At 44.4% G+C, this 16,551-nt stretch overlaps 2 protein-coding genes across 2 annotated transcripts; both read right to left on the bottom strand.

Moving 5' to 3' along the window:
* Nucleotides 1–5,245: 5,245 nt before the first annotated feature.
* Nucleotides 5,246–8,256, bottom strand: LOC101775179 (receptor-like protein 12). Its single transcript, XM_022827679.1, has 2 exons — nt 8,163–8,256; nt 5,246–6,224 (listed from the first exon to the last, which is right to left on the bottom strand). The coding sequence occupies exons 1-2, from the start codon at nt 8,191–8,193 to the stop codon at nt 5,380–5,382; spliced, it is 876 nt and encodes a 291-aa protein (XP_022683414.1). The 5' UTR covers nt 8,194–8,256; the 3' UTR covers nt 5,246–5,379.
* A 9-nt stretch (nt 8,257–8,265) lies between these two features.
* On the bottom strand, nt 8,266–10,098 carry LOC105914546 (probable leucine-rich repeat receptor-like protein kinase At1g35710). Its single transcript, XM_022827678.1, has 3 exons — nt 9,679–10,098; nt 8,796–9,471; nt 8,266–8,711 (listed from the first exon to the last, which is right to left on the bottom strand). The coding sequence occupies exons 1-3, from the start codon at nt 9,723–9,725 to the stop codon at nt 8,331–8,333; spliced, it is 1,104 nt and encodes a 367-aa protein (XP_022683413.1). The 5' UTR covers nt 9,726–10,098; the 3' UTR covers nt 8,266–8,330.
* Nucleotides 10,099–16,551: the final 6,453 nt, after the last annotated feature.

Genomic DNA, 16,551 nt, shown 5'->3' on the forward strand with positions numbered 1-16,551 from the left:
TTTTAACAGTGAGTTATATGGGTGATACAAAGCCTTTGGAGAATTTTTCATGATTTTTAATGAAGGACATCTATTTCACATATTTACCTCATTTATCTTTCTCTAAAAAGGAAAGTGATTTTCTTTCTGCTTCTGACCAGGTTCTATAACTTTCCAACAAACTACACTACACCACTGACCTATTCCAATTTGTTTCACATTTTTATCATCTCTGGTTTAAAAATTGTGCAAAAGATTGTAGTTATACAACTAGAACAGAGACTTCAACTTCTGAGCTAGGCTCCAAATCATTTTTCCAAGATTCTATTCTCTGAGACAAGCAATTGAGAGTTGGATTTACCTTTTTAGCATTTTTCTGTGATTTGCTATGATTTAAATAGCTCAAACAAGGATTAAAACATATAACATTAATTCTAACAGAGACATGTGCAAACTTATTTTTATATGAAACGACACACAACACTGAGTCTAACAAAATTCATCTTGCATTTTTATCATTTTTACACTTTTCTATGCCTTTTCAAAGTTTTAGCCTTTTTAGATCTAGGAAAAAAAAAGAAAACCGAGGCAAACTTGCAATCTAGCCCTCAAGTCTATGGTTTAATCACGTAAAGGTCCCTGGTTTTTGCGCCTACACCCCTGGACAGATTCCCACCTTAAACATAACTCCTGAACATTATCCCATAACCCCCTAGACTTCTATTCTTCTCAAAACTCACTGATATCTTCTTCCTTGGAACAGATCGCACAGGCACAGGATTGTCACACATGGGGGCACACGGCCGGCCGGGGAGAGGGTAAAGAAGGTGTGGCGGCGCTAGGGGAGGGGGTGGTGCCATGCCCAGGACAAGGGGTCTCCTTGGTGCGGCACAGGTAGGGAGGAAAGGGGCGGCACACAACATCATGGTTAGGAGCTCACCTAGGTTCCGTTTTAGCTGTTGGTTGTCGATGAGGAAGGCCGGAAGGGGGCGTTCACGGTGAGGGTCATGGCTGCAATTGACAGTTTCTGATCGGAGGAGAAACTTGGATTCCCGACCAAGGGATGGACGGCGGGCGATGAGGAGAGGCTGAGGGTGGAGCCAAGGGAGTGTAGAAGCTTAGGGCGTGAGGGATTTGGCGGAGGCGGAGGCGGAGGGAGCTGGCCGGATTTCGCCGGGGAACAGGAACCTCTCGAGTTGGCTGTTTGGGGCAAAAATGGAGGAAGGCTTGGTTTGGGGAGGCTCTGGCTTGGAGGATAAGGCCGGCTCAAGGCCTGGGGGTGGTGCAAGGATAAGAACGACACGACAAGGCGTCGGGGGCACGCTGGACGGGCATTGGCGGAGCGGCTGTGACGCGGCAGCCATGGCGTGGTCATGTGCATGCGGCGAGGTGCTGCGGCGAGGCACGGTAGGTGAGGTGCTGCAGCGAGGTGCGGCAGGCGAGGTGGAGCGTCGACTGGTTAGCGCGCGGGCGCGGGTTGGGCGATGGGGGTGGCGCGGGCGAGCTTGCGCCACGGGGCGGGCGACATGCAGCACGCTCTGGCGCGTGTGCTCTGGCGCAGGGCGAGAACGCGGGACAGTTGCAGGGCCGGAGTTTTGGGGCAAAATTGCACGCGATTTTTGAACTAAACCACGTTGGCTCCCTTTACAAAAATTGTTTTCCTAACAACCGAGTTCAAACTTTACTAAAGGTTTTTGCCCAGATTTCAAACGGATTCAGAGATAAAATGCGCCAAAGTTCGTAAAAATTGAAACTTTCAGACTTAGGCGCTTCAGCCATTTTTGGATAGTGTTCACTATTTTAGCTGTGTTTGACCTTGTTTTTGAAAACCTTTTGTGCAGATGTTGGCCTAGCTCCAATAATCAAAGTGGTTAAGGACTTGTAGCACTAAAAATTTTATAAAAAGTCTATTTTGAGTTTACATTAAAAATTGTGAGATAAAGGGCTTCAAAGTTTGGGTTTTTCATGTTTTTCACAATTTGGCACATATTTGAATTTCAAGTTTTTGAAAGCCTTCTGCTCAGATTCAAACAAAACGCCAAAAACAAAAGTTGTTAGAAAAGATGAGTTTAACAACTCTTAGTTGGACAAAATTTCAGGTTCTTATATAAAAATTTAAATTATGGCTTAATCAATTTTTAAGCTCTTAGGGGTCAAAGTTGACCTTTGACTCGGTTAATTTGCTGCTAAAAGCTTCACTTAGGCTTAAAGAAGGTTTAGTTAACCTAGGGTTGTTACAGTGCACTATCGGCATGTGGCCACGGGTGTGGCACAGGCCTGATTGGCGGCGACGCAGCGGTGACCGCGCCCACAACGTCGTGGTGTCACGGCGCAGCTGCTGCGCGTGCGCGCGGGCATGAGGCAGTCCCCGACCGCGGCACGACCACGGCGGCATGCGGGGTCCCGGTGTCCTAGGCCCGTAGCGGCTGGTAGCAAGGTGAACGGCGGAGCTCCTACCATGGATCGAAGGCTGGGCATACGACAAGCAAACAAGAGGAAAGAGAGGGGCGGCGAGGCTCACTGCGGGAAGATGGCAAAGGCGGGCGGCGTCGAGCGGCGATCGACAGCTCCGGCTCCTTCATTAGATGCCCCTCTTCTTTTTCTTCTCTTCTACTTCCCCCCTCCTTCCCTTTCCTCCTCTTCTCCTACTCCTCCCTCCTCCTCTACTCCTTCCCTCTTCTCTCATCAGGTGGTCGATGGCGCAAGGGCGAAGCCCCAGGTGGATGGCGAGGAGAGGCCCCGAGCGGCTCTACTTATAGGGGAGAGACGGCTGGAGTTCCGGAGGGAGGTTGCGGCTTTAGGGTTTGGGGGCACAACGTCGGTGATGTGGACGGCTAGGATGTGGCATCGCACGGTGCGGGTGACGTGATGGCCATCCGAGGCTGCTAGCGCAAAAGCAAGGGCGCAGGCGAGGTCACGGGGCGCACGTGAGGTGCGCGTGAGCGGGTCCGGCGCAGTAGCGAGAAAGAAAGAGAGGGAGAGCGGGGCGCGGGTGCCGACTGCGGGCTAGGCCAGCTGGCCGGTTAAGAGGCCTGCTGGGCTGGTCGTCGAGCTGCGCAGGCGACGCGGTAGAGCAGGCCAGGTCGGCTGTCTGGCTGGGCCGGGGCGAAGGTGGGTGAGGGTGAGGCGCGAGCGGGCCAGGGCGGTGGGCTGCGGCTGGCCTGGTTGGTTAGGAGGGTTAGATAGGTTTTGTTTTTATTTAGATTTAGATTTAGTTTGAGTTTTGAATTAGATTAAAAATTCAAACACACACTCAAACATGATATCCACATAAATTCTAAAAAAATCCAAATCATTCCACACAAGTTTTGAAATGGAATTTTGGGATGAGAGGAGAATTTGACTACCATTTTCAAATAAGCACACAATTCAAATAAAAGTTTTAAATTTTTGAAAATTTCACTCAAATAAATATTACAAAATTCTGGAATATTACAAACATAACCACTTCACCTCGTACCCCGAGAAAGCTATACAAAGCTTAACACTCCTCAACATCTGAGAAATTCGGTTGGAACGAAACTCTAGATTTTTCGGACTGTGTGAGTCCTCCTTGATTTCCTTGGTGGCAAAAATAAAAAAGGAAGTGGCTGCTTGGGTAGGGGCAGGGCAAAAAACCTAACGGAACTTTTAGCGCAGTAATTTTTTTGTTACTCTCTACCTATTAGCCAGCTTGTAACTCTTCTTCTTTATCAATAAAATAGGCACAATCTTATACCCATTAATTTTAAAAAAAGAGATAAAAGCTAACAATGTTTTCCATGGATGGAAACATTAACGTAAGAAGATATACAAGTAACAACCTATTTGAGACTTCAGTAGTGTTCATACTATACCATACTAGTAGTAACAGTAGCATTAAGCAGCCAGCTTACATTGAACAGCAGAGCACAATACTTGTGTCAGTATAAAAAAAGACTTGTGTAAGGCCAGCTACACAAGTTAGCTCGCATTTCATAATTAAGTTTCAGATTTCGTGCAAGGCCAGATACTTTAGCACTGCACTCTTGATAAGCGGCGGTCCGCGTGTTTGGTTTCCTACATCGAACCAGATCCTCCAGAATACATTCATCCAGGTTCCAGAAATATGCCGTCCAGATGGCTGAACCATCCTGTGCGTCCAAAACTCTCGAACCACGCCGTCTAGGACAGGCCGAGCATGATCGAGAGGCGAACTATTCACTGTCCGCCTTCCCCTCCACTCATTAGTCTTTTATGTCAATTTATTTATCTAACAAATTTTATTTGTTTTCTCATTGTATCAGAGGTAAAGTTACCACCTATAGTAAGGAGGTTACCATACCCTGATTCAATCACGTAACCAAACATGATCTTGTACCATCCTGTATCATCCTATTCAAGTAACCAAATAAAACCATGTACCGTCCCATTCAGACAACCAAACATACAACTTGTATCATATCATTCAGAATCATTCTATCCAGGTGAACCATCCCATACATGTTCCACTTCATTCAAGTAACCAAACACTACCCAAGAGATCCATTATTCATCAGGATAAGCTAGGATCGCAGGGGCTCGTTGCGGCTGTGGGTGTGGACCACCATCTCTTCCTAGCTACCCGCCGCTGGCGGCCGGCGAGTGCAAGACTGGTAGGTTTAGGTAGTGTTTAGTTACTCGAATGAAGTGGAACATGTATGGAATGGTTACATTAAGTAGCCAGCTTACATTGAACAACAGAGCACAGTACTTGTGTCAGTATAAAAAAGACTAGTGTAAGGCCAGCTACACAAGTTAGCTCGCATTTCATAATTAAGTTTCAGATTTCGTGCAAGGCCAGATACTTTAGCACTGCACTCTTGATGTACCGAAAGGAAGATTAACATATAAGTACAATACCGAAGTAATGACTATGGAAATAGGCTTAGAAATACAACTGGAAGCTAGGTACAGTGCAATAAACCTTAGTGCCTCATCATAGCTCCGTTAGCTTCCAGGAAAGTATAATGCTGTATTTGCAGAGAAAAAAAAAATCACCTTCTAGTGGTGATCAAGTACGCGAGATTCTTGCAGTTGCAATAGAAACATCTGCCAAACCGGTCCCATTTGACCACAATAGCAGCTGCAAAGCCAACGCCGAAGCCAAGCCCAACGAAGAGAAACAAAACCACATCAATATGACGAGAAGACTTGTGCCCATGTGCCACACCTGGAGGGTGAGGTGAACTACCACAAGGAAATTTTGGCAATTGCAGCCCACACAATCCAGCATTCCCTTCAAATGAGCTGCTGTCAAATGTAGAGAACTGACGTGACTGCGGTATCTTCCCCACCAAGTGATTGCATGACAAGTTTAGGGAGCCAAGAAAGGTGAGATCAGTTAGCTCTTGTGGAATGTCCCCTGAGAGTTGGTTGCAGGACAGGTCTAGTGACTCCAAATCAGTCATTGCTTCGAAGTTGGGCTGGAATTTTTCCAGTGAAGGCATTGTGTGACAGATTCAGTACGCGTAGTGATACAAGGCTTCCAAATGTTTCAGGAATAGTACCCTCCAAACTATTTTTTGAGAAGTCAATTGCTGTTACGGTAGTCATTCCAAATCGCATATCTTCCCCCTTGTACATGATCTCAATAGAATATTGATAGAAACGTTCTTCTCCGTGTAAGGTGTTTAGAGTTTCGAGAGTTTTCCCAGAACTATTAAACTCTGCCATCATTGACTTTAACTGCTTGAACCATTGTGGCCTCAAAGTACCAGAGAAGTTGTTTGAGGCAAGATCGATAATTTGCAAGCTAGGGAAACATTCCTCACATTTTGTGTCCCCAACAATATCACCTATGGTGCCATACATTTGGTTTGATCTCAGGACGAGTACAAAAAGCTTGGGAAGCCCCCTCAACCAAGGAAAAGCATCAGCTATTTTGTTGCTTCCAAAGTCTATAACCTCCAAGTCTGTACAGTTAGAAAGGCCCCTAGGAAGCCTCCCTTCGATCTTATTGCCATGTAAATCTATCGTCTGTAAATGACATCTTGTTGTTATATTGGAAGGCAGCATCCTTTGCAAGCGATTCTGCCTCAAATTTAAAACACGTAAGTGGATATTTTCTATAAAACAAGGTGGAATCGGGCCATTAAGGTAGTTATATGATAGATCAAGGGCATCCAGCTCTGTGGCATTGCAAATTGAGGGAGATACATGGCCGTGTATAGGGCCAGAAAGCTGGTTGAAAGAGAGATCAAGGTGAGTTAATATAGGAAGACTGAAAATAGATGGTGGAATCTCCCCTGGAAGGACAATAGAAAACATTAAGTTAGAAAGTGTTTCCCCTTCTACAAATTGAAATCAGAAGATGCTACCTTCTATTTTGTTCAGAACATGAATACTTGACCCTTTCTCAAGAAAAGTAAAAGTTGATATCGTACCATAGAAATATATATCCCAAGTTTATTTATTTTATTTTGAGAAAATTGCATTACTAGTCTCTAAATAAATGGCCAAAACTTGTGTGGTAACCTCGCCGACCCTTGCACTTGTTGCAAATTACTTTCCCAACCCCCTCATCTTTGTTGTGCCACGTGTTAGGCAATGGTTCGATGCTGGTTCAACTCATTAATTTGCTAATAGTGGGGTGGGTGAGATTAGTGTGCAAGTTTAAGGACTACCGGAAGAATTTAGTGCACCTACGGACCATAGAATTTCATAATCGTAGGACCCATGAAGCTGAAATGATCCGGACCCATCATGGATCATAATTTTATGGTATTATGATTTATGATACCCAGTGTATAGTCCTGTACCATCAAAATGAATTGGTAAGATCACTTATATAGGATCCCCATCCGAACATCAAAATTTGTTAATATCTGAAATTAAGTAAATCCATGAGTAATTATATATGTTTCTTCAGTTTAATTCAACATCTTTTACTCTTTGCATGACATCTGACCATTAATTGTTTTAAATTATGATTAGATAATGTTTGGAGTTAAGTTGAAATGTAGAATTGACATTGACATGAATAAGTGGACTTGAGTTTACAAGAATTAATAAATTTATAAAAAATAGCATTGTAGATTTCTTTTCAAGAACTTGTTTAACTTTTTAATATATGCATTTTTTACTCATTACGCTGCAAAATCCTCCCCCAAAGTTCTTGACACAATGTCAAACTCATTTGTTGTGTTTAACCTCTTGCAATGATCTATATAAGCTGCCAGCTTTTGTATAAGAGGGCCGGGGTTAGAGAAGTATATCGTGTCAACTGCACCAATGAAGTTATTTTAGAGTAAACTAGAGCAAATGAGAAGCTTTATGAGCCCTAATACCCATTTAAGATTTCCATTGTTAATTATTTTAGTATTCAACATTGAGTCAACTTTTCTAAATAAAAGTTGATTAGGCTTTTACACATAGTTTGAATCATAGTTAAATGATTTAGAATGATATCCAACTTGAATCATAAAGTATACATTTAGATGTTTCACATAGTTTGGCTTTTCTAAAAGTTAAATGTTTAAATGATATCATTTATACTTCAATATTTACAATTAAAATATGGATAAATTATAACTCGGTTTTCCCTAATTATTGATAAAATGACCCATGTCAATATGAATGTGTTTTCTAAATAAACTTTGTCTAGCCCAACACGACAGATGTATTAATTCGATAAGATGTGTTCATCTTTCTAAAGTTAAGTGTGTAATGGGTATAATTTATACATGAACATTTATGAATAAAATATGATAAGGTTTTACCTCAGTTTTTGTAAATAAAGTATAATTTGCATTAATTCCAACATAGGTTATTTTTCTTTCTATAGTATCCTTCACATATGTTTTGTTAATTAAAATAAACTGGGTGTGACAAGAGCAATCTTGGTTCAAATCCTATATACTGCACATGTGCATATTTTGTGTGAGAAATTGTATGATGTGTGACAGCTAGAAATTTGCTAGCTACATATACCTAACTTTTTATGCGCGGGTGCGGCTGACTAGCTTCTCCAGAGCAAGCAGACTCATGCCCCTCCAGGTGTAGTTTGGTCAAGGAGGGAGCAGAGGCGCCGGCCACCTCAGAAATCTGTCACGGTTTAACTTGTCACTTGTGGCATGTCGGGCGTAGGGCTATGTTTTTTTTAACTAAATAGCACAGAATGGATAATACAGCATTTTGCAATCGCAAATATGTGTGCGTTTGTGGGTAGGGGTATTGTTACGTACCGTTGAGAGAATTAAAAGAAAGATCCAGCATTGTTAGCTGGGTCAAATTAACTATTGAGCTTGGTACGCTTCCGGAAAAATTGCAAACTCGAAGAACCAAATTTGTGAGTTCACCAATTGCAGCTGGCATTGGTCCTGAAAACCCACATGATACTATATACATGTTTCTCAAATTTGTGAGTTGCCAATTGGAGCCGGCATTGAACCTGAAAACCCAGAATGCTCGATATACATGTTTCTCAAATTTGTGAGCTTGCCAATTGCAGGCGGCATTGGTCCTGAAAACCCAACATCCTCGATATACAAGTTTCTCAAATTTGTGAGTTCACCAATTGCAGCTGGCATTGGTCCTGAAAACCCAACATCCTTGATATACAAGTTTCTTAAATTTGTGAGTCCACCAATTGCAGCTGGCATTGGTCCTGAAAACGTAGATAATATATGCAAGTTTCTCAAATTTGTGAGGTTGCCGATAGAAGATGGCATGGAGCCATATGTTGTGCAATCATCCATTGCAAGTGTTTGCAAGCCCGTGAGGTTTCCAACTGCATGAAGTACTGGCCTAGGGAGGTTGCAGTCTTGGATTTTCAAGTTTTTCAAGTTCATGAAGTTGCTAAGTAAGGTAGGCGGTACCCCAGAGAAGTTACATCCAAAGAGTCCCAAACTTGTTAGGTTTTTGTGCTGGCCAATCCATGAGAAAATTGGACCTAAGTCGCTTCCTGAGTCCAAATCGTGGTCCAACTCATTATCCAAAAAACAATCAAGGTCCAACTGGTGTAGAGACTCAAGTCTACCGAATGCAGAGAGAAAATCCATAGAAATTAAATTCCTTTTAAGACCCAACTCCTTCAACGATGTGAAATTACTAGAAGGCGTTGGTATGTCATATACCAAGTTGGTCCCATCAAGTCTCAAAGTCTCTAAAGAGCTGGCATTAGAAAAGTTTGGCACATGGCCTGAGAGATTCATATTATAGGACAAATCAAGGACCCTTAGATTTTTTGATTGAAAGGGTCTAGATGGTAACGGCCCCTCAAGATCTGTCTGAGAAAGTTGAAGCACGGTTAAATTGGGAAAATCCATGAAGAACTCTGGAAATGGACGACCACTAGGTTCATAAAAGTTTTCTTGGAGTTTGATCACAACAAGAGAATGGAGTCTCGAGAGCGCTTTATGAATAGGACCACTCAGGTGACAATCAGCTAAACTAAGTACCTGAAGTTGAGGAACATATGCAGCAAGAGATGTGCCCCACTCTTCTCCACTATTAGACAAATCCACCGAGTCAAGGTAGAGCTCTCTTAAGTTGCTGAGGTTTACCACAAAGGTATCAAAACTTGATTCCCATAAATAGTTATAATAATCATAATAGTTTGGACCATAAAAACCGAGAGAATAATCAATATTGTATGTTGAAAGATCCAATGAGAGAAGGTTCACTAGTTTACTGATGCTAGGAGGTATCTGACCATATAATCCTGAATTGGAAAGGTTTAGGTGGGTTAAAAAAGTGAACCTCTCAAAACCAGCAGAACGGATGTTGTCTCCACCGATGTCATTCATGCTAAGGTCGAGTCGCCGAAGTGATATGAGGCTGAAGAGTGCAGGGTCCAAGCCATGACTTGACAAGCAACGGTTGTTGAGGTCGAGAATGGTGACATGGCCAGACGAAGGGTCACAGCCAACACCCTCCCAGAGACAACAGTCGGTACCATTTCGCCATGATGAAAGCCTGGTGGTGGATCTGTGAAGGAGAAGGACTTCTTCAGCTGGAGGAGCGCCTTAGCTTGGTTTGGATGGCACAAAAATGAGACAGGGAGGTGAGTGAGGTTACCACCATCAGCACGGTGGGCAATAGAGGTGGAGAGTAGTGTGTGTAGCTGAGCAAGAAAGAGCAGTAACACCCAGCCGATGGAAGCCATAGCAACTCAGTATGAGCCGATGATAGGCTTACAAAGAGGCACAAGGCAGATACATAGTAATGCGTGACAGATTGTTATGCAGCTTCCAGCTGCTGTCAAGTCTTCGTCCATTAATAAATTAATTAATTTACGAGTACCATGGCTAAGCTGTACGCAATTGCGACACCTGAGGAGACTTGACTGTACCATGGGCTAGCTGTACGCAATTGCTACACCTGAGGAGACTTGATTAGCCTTTCGTCAAATGCTGTTGGTATCATCCACTGCTACAACAGTGACCGGTAATTGGAAGTCTCACTATAGCAAGACTTCCAAGTCAACTAAGCCGGCCGCTACATTCTGAGGAAGGTGGAATTGAAGATCAAATCAAGTTGGGCGTTGGGATGAATTAGTCCGCACTCCGCAGATAACAACATCGAATATGCTGATCTGATGATGTGCTTCATTTTCTTTTTGGTTGGAGTGGAGCGGCATCAAGATCCTACTGCTGTGGAAAACACTGACTTGACTCGTTTTATCTCGCACAAAACGTGGCTGAAGATGATAGTGGTGCTTAAAGAATCAGCGAGAAGGAGCAAGTAAAAATGCAGTTGAGCTGCAGCTGAAACATGTCGCGACGTATTCCAGCCGCGGTAGTTCTCGTCTTCTCGAAGAAGACGTTGCAGTGTTCACGTCTAGAGCTCATCCAATCCATAGCGTTCCTCCGGCCGAACCGTGCGATACGAAGGAGACGTCGCGTCACATGCATGTTCCTCAGGTCGCCTTTGCCTACGACCAATAAGACGATGACACCAGAACCTTTTTGTTTTTTTTTCTAATCAGCAGCTTTCAAAGCGGGTACCCGCGGACAGCGCTGACCGTGTCAAATTTGGCGAGCATTAGCCGCAGTTGCACTCGTCCACCACCACTGATTGCTGAAGCTCCCTACAATACAGGGTAAGGAACATCTAAGATCTGAGCAAGTAAAGTCAGGATATTTAACTATTTGTCATTCTTACGGATGGTGCTCCTTCAAAAACAACTCTAACGAATTCCTACATATCTGTCATTGAAGAAAGAATTAGTCTAAACTTTTACCATTTTTGCAGATGTGGTGAGCCACGTCCTCGTGCTAGCGTGAATTGAGCTGGCAATGACCATAGTGCCCCTGCCTCCCTCACCTTAGCCATCCCCTTCCCTCTATCCTGCCACACCTATTGCTGCATGGTCTTTCGTTGTTGTGCGGCTCCTCTGTGGTACATCGCAGGGGAGGATACCACGACTTGGAGGTGCCGGGGGGGAGGAGGATACCGTGTTGATGCGCAAATCTAGGTGTCCACTCCTTCATTGAAGGATATCCAAACACGGCCTATTCACAGACATGGCCACTTAACTTTCAGCTTACATCTCTTGATGTGTAATATGGCTCTGTTTGGCATGGCTCCAACTCCAGGTTTTGCTGCTCAACTTCGGCTGGAGCTAGCTTTGCTTGGAGTTGGAGTTGGAGTTGTGTGGATGGGATGTTTGGTAGAAGGGTACCCAGCTCCAAAAAAAGAGGATTTTCATAGTTAATTGCCATTTTTGCCCCCTGGCCCCACATGTCATCCTCTGTAATACCAATTTTTTTCCTTTTTTGTGAGCTTATATTCTTCCTTGGGACTGAATCAGCTCGTCTGCTCGCCCATGGCCCGCGAGGCCTGGCTCGATTCACCCTACCCAAGCTAGTAACCAGATAGAGTCAGCAGCGCACCGGATGGGGGCTAGCAGTGGCAAACAGTTCTAGGTCGGCAGCAGGCGGATCACAGGACGTTGCCGATGCACGGGATAGAGCTTGCGGCGTGTAGAATGGGCGCGGCGTAGGATGGGGCCAGCTGGCGACGTGCAGGATGGGGTGCGCGGGGTGGGGCCAGCGGCGTGTAGGATGGGTGGGCGGTGCGCGGGACGGAGCCACCGCACAGGATGGTAGTGGTGTTGGATGGGTTTAGCGGCGCGCATGATGAGGTTGACATGTAGGACAATGGCGGTGCGCAAGGGGAACGATGGCTCCAGCCCTCACGCGCGATGGCGGAGGCGCAAGGTGATGGTGACGGCGCATAGTTGGATGGCGGCAGCGGCAAGGATCAAGGAGCAGCGGCACGTGGGCTGAGGGTTGGGTCCTGGGCTAGGGGCGGCACATGGGTTGGTAGTCACGAGGGAGATGAAGGTTGTGGGAACAGATGAAGCGGGGGGGGGGGGATAGAACCGAAACATTTTCTTGTGTAACCGACGGTAGTGGTGGGTAAGTATCTTGTAACTCCACGTCTAGATACGTTTCGCAGTGTTTTGGATCTGTGAAAGTGGTGTTCTACGAAAATGAACTAGAACTCCAATAACTCCATGAAGTTAGACTGCTTCATTTTTTTTTGGAGTTGGGGTGTTTGGCTGGCTTTATTTTTTGGAGTTCGGGTATTGTTTTATTTACATGGCTTTCCTATATATCTACCGAAAGATAATTACTTATATATCGCCTGATGTTTGAGACTGGTGCAGTGCAAATAGACCATGAAGACTGTGGGGAGCAAGAAATGCATGCACTGACTACATACGTGACCATGGAGTTGGACAATGACACGTGTCATCAACTGAAATGTTGGACGTGGTGGGACAAGTGGGTGAGAGTGGCTTGTTTGAATTTCAATCTTTAAAAGAACTTTATCTCTTAAATCACAAGTTATTTTTAAATCTATTTAATTTGAACTGTGGCATTTCTTTGAATCGATTCAACAAATAAGGTCCAATGAAATATTTTAAATGTTTTTTCAAAAAATCAAATATACTAGCTCATGTTACATATACTAATTTAATATTTTGAATATACAATTTCAACATTGTAATTAAATTGATTCATGTTTTATATAACATGTAAACATTTTGAAATAAAAAATTTTGATCTAGTTTTTCCAAAATGTTGACTTATGGTTTGAAAATTGTTGAATATAGTTGTTTCAAATTGTTGATCTAGTTTTTGAAAAATGTGAAATCTAATGTTTTTGAAATGTTGATATATGTATTGCAAAATGCTGAACATCATTTTTTCAATGTTGATCTAGGTTTCAAAAAAAATGTTCAATCTAGTATTTAAAAAATGTTGATCTAGGTTTTGCAAAATGTTGAATAGAGATTTTTAAAATGGGGATGTATGTCCGGCACAATGTTGAAAAAAAAACAGAGTTGGAAATCAATATACATGTGTGAGACCAGATACACAGGTTAGCTCACACTTGACAATAGCGCAGGTTTTGTGCAAGGCCAGATGCTTGAGCACAACACACTTATTTACCCAAAAGAAGATTAACAAGTACAAGAAGTAACAGCAGAAGAAAGACCAAAGTATACCGCAACACCTCATCAGATCACAGATCCTTCACTTTCACTAGAGCATAATTCATTCCTTCGAAAGTCACACCTTCCAGCAGCGTTCAAGTTCTAGAAACTCTTGCAGTTGCAATAAACCATCTGCCAACCCGATTCCATCTCACCAGAATAGCAGCTGCGAATCCGACACCAAAGCCCAACCCGGCGAAGAGAAACAAGACCACATCAACATGATGAAATGACTTGTCTACCTGTGCAACACCAGGAGTGTAAGGTGAAGCGCCATAGGGTAACTTTGACAGCGGTGGCCCGCACAGTCCAGCATTTCCTTCAAATGAACTGCTGTCAAATATATGTGCAGAACTGACGCGATTGCGGTATCTTCCCCACCAATTTTTTTTGAAACTGTAGACCCGGCTGAGATTATCGGACTTGTATTAATTAATAGAGAAGAGAGTCACAGGGCCTAAGCCAAAAATAAAGGAAAAAATATATATTGAAATTACAAATTGGCGGTGTGAAACGGCGATCATTCGTCGATTTGGCAGATAGAGCCTAAGTGCCTTGCTCCCACTAAAATCCAACATCGCGCCTCCTCCTTGATTTTGCCGAGTAGTTGGTCGAGGCTTTTGAATTTTTGTTGAAAAACTCTAGCATTGCGCTCCTTCCAGATTTCTCAAGACACCAGAATGATCAGTGATCTGAAACCCTTCAGCGGGGTGCCACTCATTGACCCTAGTTGTGTCCACCATTGGCTCACAGATGAAATTGTAGTCCAATCTCCTCTAGGCGGGATGTGTGCAGCCGTCCACTCAAATATTTTGTCCCAGACTCGTAGAGCAGATGCAATAATATTTCGTCGTGCGAGTGACAAAGCATGCATACTTTTTGATTGGGCCATCCTTGCGTAATCAAGCGATCTTCCATCCACAGTCTGTTTTGATAGGCGAGCCATGAGGAGAATTTGCACTTCGGTGGTGCCCATGTTCTCCAGATTAGGTGCTCCATGTCCGAGGGTATTGAAGATTGGAACCGCACCATGTATGCCGAAGTTGTTGTGTATTCACCGTGCTTGGTCAGATTCTAGGTGATGGAGTTTGGTGTTCCCGGGTTGAGCTAGATTGATCTTGTTCCGGCTCAAAGGAGAGTCAATTCTGAGAGATGTGTCGTTGATGATATGATGGCCACATTGATGTCCTAAATCCACCTGTCGTTGGTTATGGCATCCTGACCGTTCTTCTCTTGTTTTTTGAAATTTTATACACCGACGGCGCAATATTTCTTAGCGCTTCCCCCTGCAGCCATACCGAGTCCCAGAATTTGGCCTTCTCCCCATCTCCTAACGTGATGGTCATTGCAGACGCGAACAACTTTTTATCCTTGTCGTTGTACGGTGTTGGCATACCGACCCACGGTTTGCGTGGTTCCTTCCATTCGTGCCATAACCATCATAGTCTCAATGCTCGTGTGAACTTCTTTAGATGCAGTATTCCTAGGCCACCAAGTTTAGTCAGTTTGCATGCTGTGTGCCATGCCACTTTACACTTGCCGCCGACAATCTGATCTGCACCAGTCCAGAGGAAACGCTTCCTTCATTTGTCTATTTCTTCCAGTATCGTTGCTGGGGCGTTTAGGGCAGAGAGGTAGTAGATCGGTTGTGATGAGAGGACCGCCTTGACTAGTGTTCTTCTTCCCGCTGGGTGAGCATCTTGCCAGCCCAGTTGGCTAATCTTGCGTTCTCTTTGTCGGATAATGTCTCAAAGTGAGCCTTTTGTAATCTGCCTAGTGTAGTCCTAGGTATTTGACTAGGAAGGTTGCTCTTGCTGCTGGGAAGGGGGCTAGAATCGAATCCAGCTCGAGTCTATTGCAACATATGGGTGCTACCGAGCTTTTCTGATTGTTAGTGATTAGCCCGTTGACTTTGCCAAATTTGTCTAACAGCTCTTTGGTGTTCCGAACATTCGCAGTTGTCAGATTAATGAAAATTACCGCATCGTCCGCGTATAACGATAGGCGTAAGCGGGCACCACCGCATCTCCTCCACCTCAAACCAAACCCTAGCTCCAAGCCGCACACGCTAACATCGACACCCGAGCCACCGCAACCCTAGCTAGCCACACGCCGTCGTCGATCCGTGCCGTCGCTGCATTTCCGTCGCCAAGAAGACCCCCAGGAGCTTTGCCGCAAGGTGAGGAAGCCCCTGGTGTGGCTCTTGTGCGCTCCCATGCCTCTCTCCACGCGCACGAGCTCGCCGGAGTTCGGCAAGCTCGGTTGGGCCGCCTCATCGAGCCTCCGGCCGCCACTAGCGCCCAATCCTCCTCCTCAACACCCTAGATCAACTCTTCGTGTCTGTAGCTTTCTCCAGGGCCAGATCCTATTGAAAATTGTACCTGGAAACTCAATTCTGAGCAAAGTCCAGCATGTCGCCGCCGCGTGCCGCTCGCCTCCGCCGCCCGCGCACCGTCGATCTCCTCTCGGTAGCTGCTAGCCGTACGATCTGCTTTCGACAGCTCAGATCCAATCTAATCCGAGTCAAACCAGCCGCGTACCGGTCAAACCCCATGCTGCGCTGTTCGTTTTTCTAAAGAGTCCCTGGGTTTCGAGGTTTTTGCACCTGAGGTCCAGCGTAGTTCAAAGATCATTAGATCTAGGTCCTTTTTCTTCTGTTCTAGCCCCTGAGCTTTTGCAAAATAGTGCCCACCATCCTAGATCCTCTCTTTTGCGCGTTAAACCTTTGGTTTATCCGCGTATTTATGTTTTAGCCCTCGGTTTCTCCAAGCTTAGCTTCTGAAAGTTTTAAATCTTTGCCAACAAGCTCATGCACCTTGTTTAGTGCATATCTTTAGCGTTTTAGGTCCGTTTTCAGTGCTTCCTGTGTCTATGAGTTTGTCTTTACGCATAGATTAGTTTTATGATCTTATTTCTCTCTATTGTTACTGATTGATGTAATGTTTTCTTATTTTATTCCTTTGCTTGCTTGTATGTGATCGTGTGATGGGTCAGAAGGACTGCAACTCGAGGGATTCGGAGGTCAAGACTTTGAAGACTATGAGCAGCTGGAGCAAATCCAAGAAGCCAAGTTGTGCCCCTGTTCACAACTAAACCTATGAAACTTTTTACTTTCCTGTTCAATA

Source organism: Setaria italica, chromosome VI (assembly GCF_000263155.2).
Source record: "Setaria italica strain Yugu1 chromosome VI, Setaria_italica_v2.0, whole genome shotgun sequence".
NCBI classification, from domain to species: Eukaryota; Viridiplantae; Streptophyta; class Magnoliopsida; order Poales; family Poaceae; genus Setaria; species Setaria italica.